This window comes from Octodon degus, unplaced genomic scaffold, assembly GCF_000260255.1.
Source record: "Octodon degus isolate 3935 unplaced genomic scaffold, OctDeg1.0 scaffold00141, whole genome shotgun sequence".
Lineage (NCBI taxonomy): Eukaryota > Metazoa > Chordata > Mammalia > Rodentia > Octodontidae > Octodon > Octodon degus.
Genome location: NW_004524717.1, coordinates 6,376,864 through 6,383,974, shown reverse-complemented (window position 1 = coordinate 6,383,974; position 7,111 = coordinate 6,376,864). Strand labels below are relative to the sequence as shown.

General features: G+C 37.2%; 1 protein-coding gene across 1 annotated transcript in view; it reads left to right on the top strand.

Annotated features, from left to right (window-relative positions):
- Positions 1-2,780: 2,780 nt before the first annotated feature.
- The window catches only part of LOC101561987 (butyrophilin-like protein 3), a 43,574-nt gene continuing 39,243 nt past the window's right edge, over positions 2,781-7,111 (top strand). The window contains 2 exon segments of the mRNA XM_004641787.1: positions 2,781-2,819; positions 3,396-3,768. Of these exon segments, the coding sequence (XP_004641844.1) occupies positions 2,781-2,819; positions 3,396-3,768 (412 nt within the window).

Sequence of the window (7,111 nt, the reverse complement as noted above, 5' to 3'; positions counted from 1 at the left end):
TCATCCATTCCTCAGATGATGAGCATTTTGGTTGCTTTCAAGATTTGGCTATCACAAATTGTACTGCTATAAACACAGTTAAAAGGAAGATGATAATTTAAGGATTAAACAACAAAAAGAGAGAAAGTAGAAAAATTAGGAAATATGGCAGGGGTAAAACCATACATTTAGGGGCCAGGGAGATGGCTTAGTGGAATAAGTGCTTCCCTGGCAAGTGCAAGGCTGTGAGTTCAATCCCTGGTTCCGAAAAAAAAAAAAAAAAAAAAAAAAAAAACATACATTTATATAAACAAGATGGTTAAGGCAAGGGTCCTAAGGATCTCCATCAGGTTTTTGAAAATAGCAGCTAATGGGTAGAATTCTCACCCTAACCAACTCTATATTCTGATATCTGTGATCTAAGCAACTACACTGAGGATAGCAATGTATAACACTAAAACCATGCTTGAAACACCTATCATTTTGGTCTTCTAAATGTGTACTGCTTCTAATGTAGTATCAGTTACTGCTATACTCTCTTTAAAGTAAATGTTTGTTTAAAAAAAGTAATAAAAGAAAACAAGAAAAAAATAAAAATAAAGTGCCCATTCAAACACAAAATTAGAAGTGATAAAACAAAGATGGAAAAGGTTCAGAAAAAGATACATTGTGATGTGAAGGGGAAAATGTAAACACTGTAAAATCTGCTCATCAAAGGTAAGAGAACAAGTAGATTAAAAAGGAAGGAAAAATAGGGCCAACCAGATAGCTGAGCAGACTAAAGCATCTGTTTAGGCAGATCTCAGCAGCTGGGTTCAATCCCCGGCATGCCATGCTGGCCCCGTCCCCGGGGCACATTGAGACAGTGACTGAGACTAGATGTGGTGGCACACAACTGTAATCCCAGCACTTGGGAAGCTGAAAACAGGAGGATCACTATGAGTCCAACCTACATAGTGAAACCCTGTAGATTCTGTACTAAATACATAAAAAAAAGAAAAGAGTCAGGTATGGTGAAGCATGCCTGAAATTCCAGCACTCAAGGGGCAGAGGTAGGAGGTTCACCATGAGTTCAAGGCCAGCTTGAATTTCATAGTAAAACCCTGTCCCCAAAAAGCACAAAAGTAAGTAAGTACATTGAGTTAAAGAGGACAGGAGAGGGGGTGGGGAAAAAAAAAATATATATATAGCTATAGCTATATATGCAGGATGGTTTGGACAACTGTACTGTGCATGTATGCTGATCTATTTAAAAAAGCAGTTAATGCTTAATTTGTTTTATCTCCCTTTTTCAATTGTTTGTCTTTTTTTTCTTGTTAATTTATTATATATTTCTTTCATTTTTTCTTTCTTCCAATTTTGCATTCATATATCTGGTAATATGAATAACTAGTTGGAAGACAGCACTATGCATTACAACAAATCCTGTGAAATTCATATTATTTTGTTAAGTGATATTTTATATCACTTGTAATTTTTTTTTCGGAACCGGGGATTGAACTCAGGCCCTTGCACTTGCCAGGGAAGCGCTTATTCCACTGAGCCATCTCCCCGGCCCTTCACTTGTAATTTTTGTGTTTTAATACTATTTTGTACTCTTGGGGCTGAGGAGATAGCTCAGTAAAATAAGTGCTTGCCTGGCAAGCACAGGGTCCTGCATTCAATCCCCAGTCCTGCAAAAAACAAACAAACAAAAATACTATTTTTGTACTCTCTTTAAAAAAATATATGAATAAACTTATTGTAATACAGTATTCAACATTATCACCAAAACCTTAGTTTTGATATTGATTTAGTCACTGAGACAACTATCTGGATTCATCACCCCACTCCACCCCAACCTGCCAGCAATTTTAACCCTAGATCCTATGATAATGTAAATCAATTTTAAAAAATTATAAATGTATACTTGTAACATAAAATCACATAATTAAGGGCCAGCCAGATAAGTGGACTAAAACATTTGATTAGGCAGAGCACAGGGGCCAGAGTTTGATCCCCAGTGTGCTGTGCCAGCCTCACCCCCAGAGTGTGCTAAGACAGCAATTGAGACTGGGCATGATGGCGCGTGCCTGAGATCCCAAAGCTTTGGAGGCTGAAAACAGGAGGATCATTACCAGTCCAATCTACATAGTGAGATCCTGTAAATTCTGTAAACCCTGTACTAAAATACAGCTTTTAAAAAAAATCACAGAATCTTTGTAGACCTTAACCATGAACTGACCCAGTATAATTGAAGCAAGTAATATTACCAACCCCTGATTCCAAAAGACAAGTTTAGAAAGGAATATGGCAATGAAATACAATGCCTTTAACACCAACTGTGTCTTCTGCATACAGCCAAATTGTGAAGTGCTCACATACAAAGGGTGCTAGACGGGAGAAGGGAATGTTATTTACTTGATATTTTATGGATATTTCATTAAACATGAATTTAATAATGAAAAGATAAATAAATGAATAAATAAAGAAACAAGTGAACATTTAACCTACAGGGAATATATATGCTACATATATAACACTTACAAGACACAACCACATATACAAAGCAAACAAATTAGCACATTGTGTAGATTTTATAGTTATATAATCTATATCATGGTCACTAGGAAAGGGTTTTAATCAAAAGTAGAAAAGGGCAGTACTGTGTATTTCATGAGACAGGGGTGGACAGAAGGAGAGAGTGTAAACACAGACATCTCTACTGAGAAGGTCTGGATTTGTAAAGTGCCTCTTGTGTGGTTTTATTCTTTAAAACAATTTTTAAAATTTTGAGACAGTATGTTGCTAGAGTGTGCAGGATGGCTTCAAATTTATTATCCCTTTGCCTCAGCCTCTTAGTGGCTAGGATTACAAATATGAGAACCATGTGTCTTGATTAATTTACATCAGCACTTAACGATGTAGCTTGTACATCTCGAAAGTGCAAATGTTAATACTGCACATGGGGCTAGTATAGCGCAATAGTAGAGTATTTGCCTGACAGACATAAAAGCCTCAGGGTTTCATGTCCAACTTTGCCAAAAACAAAAAAGTAACTTTGAAATAATGTACACCTGAGTGAAGGTTTAAAGACTGAGTGAAATAACTGATATGGAGTTACTCTTTAAAATGTAAAGGGGCCAGGCATAATGGAACACCCCTGTAATCCCAGCACTCTCGAGACTGAGGCAGAAGCATTGCTGTGAATTTGAGGCCAGATTGGACTACAAAGTGAGTTCAAACCCAGCCTGAACTTCCCAGCCAATGCTGCCTCAGAATGGCAAAACAAACAAACAAAATCTTGGTGAAATATAAGGGAACATGACAATGCAAGTCTGGGGTTCAAAACTAAGAGCAAGATGAATATCCTACTCACGTACATCAGAAGCCCACTGCTGCCCCAAGAAGGACACACTGAGTTAGGTTTTGCTCAGGTATCTCTTGTGTTTCCTCCTACAGGCCAATGGAAGGTGACAGGGCCAAACAAGAATGTGCAGGCCTTGCTGGGTGAAGACACAGTATTCTCCTGCTTCCTTTCTCCTGAGACAAATGCGGAGGAGATGGAAGTGAGGTTCTTTAAGGATCGCTTCTCTACCGTGGTCCACCTCTACAGGAATAGAAAAGACCAGAAACATATGCAGGAGCCAGCCTACCGAGGGAGGACTGTGCTGGTGAAGGACCTCATGGCAGATGGGCATGTCTCCCTGGAACTAAGAAACATCACCCTTTCAGATGCTGGCCTGTATGGGTGCTGGTTTAGCTCCCAGACTAATGAAAAGGAAGCTATCTGGGAGCTGCAGGTATCAGGTCAGTTGTTTATTTCAGAGAAATTATAATTTCACTGCATCATCTTGGATATTTTGATGATTTGTTAAATGTAGATATTTTAAATGTTATGTCACATAGTTAGAAAACAGCATCCTACATGTTCTGTTCTGCTGGTGTAGATGTTATGTGTTATTTTATTTTATTTTTTACACTTTCAACACTGATTAATAGGACAGTTTCAATAATCAATACATTGTACATTGTTATCTTCTTAGTGGTCTTCCATAGTACAAATTGCAGATATGATATCCTGTCCAAACACTATTAGTACAAATCTTTCTTCTCATTGAATTAAGCAAAAGTAGCTGTATATCTATCCTAACTATTCCGCATATGCAAGTACAAAATGGTCCTTCCTTCGTAACCCCTTTTGTTGGTTAGTCCTGTCAGAGAGGGGTATTCTATTGCCATCTAAATACTGTAGATGCATGAATTCAGCAAAACAATCCAACACAGTCCAGCAGTCCACAATAGTAGTGGGTTATCTTTAGGACTGGCAGTGTCATAAGTTGTTGACTTGAACCTTTCACAACTCAGCATATTAACATGGTTTTACTTTATATACCTCATTTTTATACTTTTCTGCTGGATGGTTGAGACCAAGATAAAGCAAGACCTGTATAAAAAGAAATGTAACTTTTGTATCTGATAAGGTCAGTCAAGTCCCCTCAGAATTTATCCTGTAACCCTGTACTGCAGTTTGCACATCCTTTATCAGTGTCAGCCATGTGGTTGAGTCACGGCCATTGCTTGACCAATTTGCTCTCTGTGAAAGCCTGAAAGAATGTTTTCTCTCTAGGCAACTCCCCATAGGCACTCTAAGTCATCAATCATGATGCTCTGTGGACCCATAATCTACTTGATCAGAAAATTTGGGACACAACTGAGTTACATGATGTGACAGTACAGGTTCTCCTAAGTCCTGAGTCTTCTCTGACTTTGAAAGGCTAGGGCCAAAATGTTTACTGTCCTTGCAGGCCTTGTTTTTCCCCAATCTTTGGACTGCAAACTGACAATGTTAACCCTCCAGAAGAGAAGCTTATTATTACTCTACAACATATGCAGTTCAATTTAACCTCACTATCATTCTGAATATAAAACATTTTAGGCATAACATGCGACAAGTATTTTCAATCAAGTATTGAAATGTTGAACTTTAAATGGAGAAAAAATTTAAAAACTGAAAAATATTTCAAAAATATGAATAAACAATTGCATACTTTTACACAGAAATTTAGAAATCTAACCATATGCAGCATTGTAGCAGGACAGTCCTGTGACATTTTTTTCTTCTGTCTTTTTTTCATTTGTTACCCTTTTTAAAAAATTTATTTGAGAGGCAATATAGTAATAATTGGTATGTAATGACAAGCAGTATGTATTTAGAAGACCAGAATGACAGGCATGCCAAGTGTGACCCTTCTATTACACATTACTATCTTCAGTGCAGTTGCTTGCTTCACAGGTATCAGCATATATAGTTAGTCAGAGTAAGAATACTACCAATTAACTGCTAGTTTTGAAAACCTGCTGATGTTTCTCAGGATCATTGCCTTACCCATCTTGTGAGTATAAATGTGTGGCTTTGCCCTGTCATGTATCCCAGCTTTTCTCCTTGACCTCTCCTCATTGTCCAATCTTCAAGTTCACGCTTTCCTTTTAATTGTGTTGTACCTTTCTATTTGTATTTCTTCTTTTGAGTTCTGATACTAGGGAGACTATACGATATTTACACATGTGGGTCTGGTTTATTTCACTTATGGGCATACCTTCAAGTGCCATCCACTTGAATATAAATGCTTCAAGTTTATCATTCTTTATAGTTGATTAATACTCCATTGTATAAAAATACCACATCTTTTTCATCCATTCCTCAGATGACAAGCATCTAGGTTGTTTCCAAGATTTGGCTATCACAAATTGTGCTGCTATAAACATAGGTATACGTATATCACTATGGCATGACATTTTCAGTTCCTCCAGGAAAATTCCCAGTAATGGGATAGCTGACTTGAATGGGATTTCCAGTCCTAGATTTTTAAGGAGTCTCCACACTGATTTCCATAATGGTTGCACCAGTCTACATTCCCACCAGCAGTGGAGAAGGGTTCCTTTTTCCCCAGAGCCTCTCCAACATTTGTTATTGGTTGATTTCTTTATGATAGCCATTCTTTCTGGGGTGAGATGATATACCAGTGTTGTTTTAGTTTGCATTTTATGCATGACTAGTAATGTAGAACATTTTTTCATATATTTATTCGCTTCTTTAATTTCGTCCTCTGAGAACTGTGTGTTCATCTCAGATGCCCATTTTTGGACTGGGTCTCTAAATTTTCGGGCACTAATCTTTTTTAGTTCTTTATAAATTCTAGAGAGCAGACCTTTGTCTGAGTGCTTATTAGTTAAAATTTTTTCAATTTGTGGGTTGTTTTTTCACTTTGTTGGTAATTTCTTTTGACGTGCAAAAACTTCCAAATAAGAGGTGGTCCCAGTTGTTAATTCTTTCAAGTGTGACCCATGCGATTTGAATTTTGTTCACGAACCCTTTTCCTACCCCTATGTCTTCAAGAGTTCCTCCTACTTTCTCTTCCAGGAGATTTAGTGCTTCTATTTTAATGTTTAGATTAATCCATTTTGACTTCAGCTTAGTGCATGGTGATAGACCTGGGTCAGTTTAAGTTTTTGGCATGTAGAGAGCCAGTTTTTCCAGCAACATTTGTTAAAGAGTCTATCTTTCTTCCAGTAACATGTTTGGCTCCTTTTTTGAAGATCAAGTGGCTGAATGTGTTTGTCGAGGGCTCTGCATCTTCTAGTCTATTTCACTGATCCTCAGGTCTATTTCATTGCTAGTATCATGCTGATTGTATCACAGTAGTTTTGTAGTATCATTTCAAATCAGGAATTGTAATGCCTCCTGCCTTGTCTTTGTTGCCCAGGATTGCTTTTGTTATTCTAGGTCTTTTCTCATTCCAAATAAATTTTAGAAACAATTTTTCTAGGTCTGGGAGGTTTGTTGGTGGTAATTTGATAGGGATTGCATTAAATCTGTAGAACAGTTTTGGGTGTATGACCATCTTCATGATGTTGGTTTTTTCCCATCCAGGACCAGGGAATATCTTTCCATTTTCTGAAATCCTCTACGATCTCTTTTTTCACAATAGTAATATTTCTTGAAAAGATCTTTGACTTCTTTAGTTAGATAAATTCCAAGGTATTTCATTTTCCTTGGTACTATTGTAAAATGTATTGTTTCTCTAATTTCTCTCTCAGTGTGTTTGTTATCTGTGTAGAGAAATGCTATTGACTTTTGGGTATTGACTTT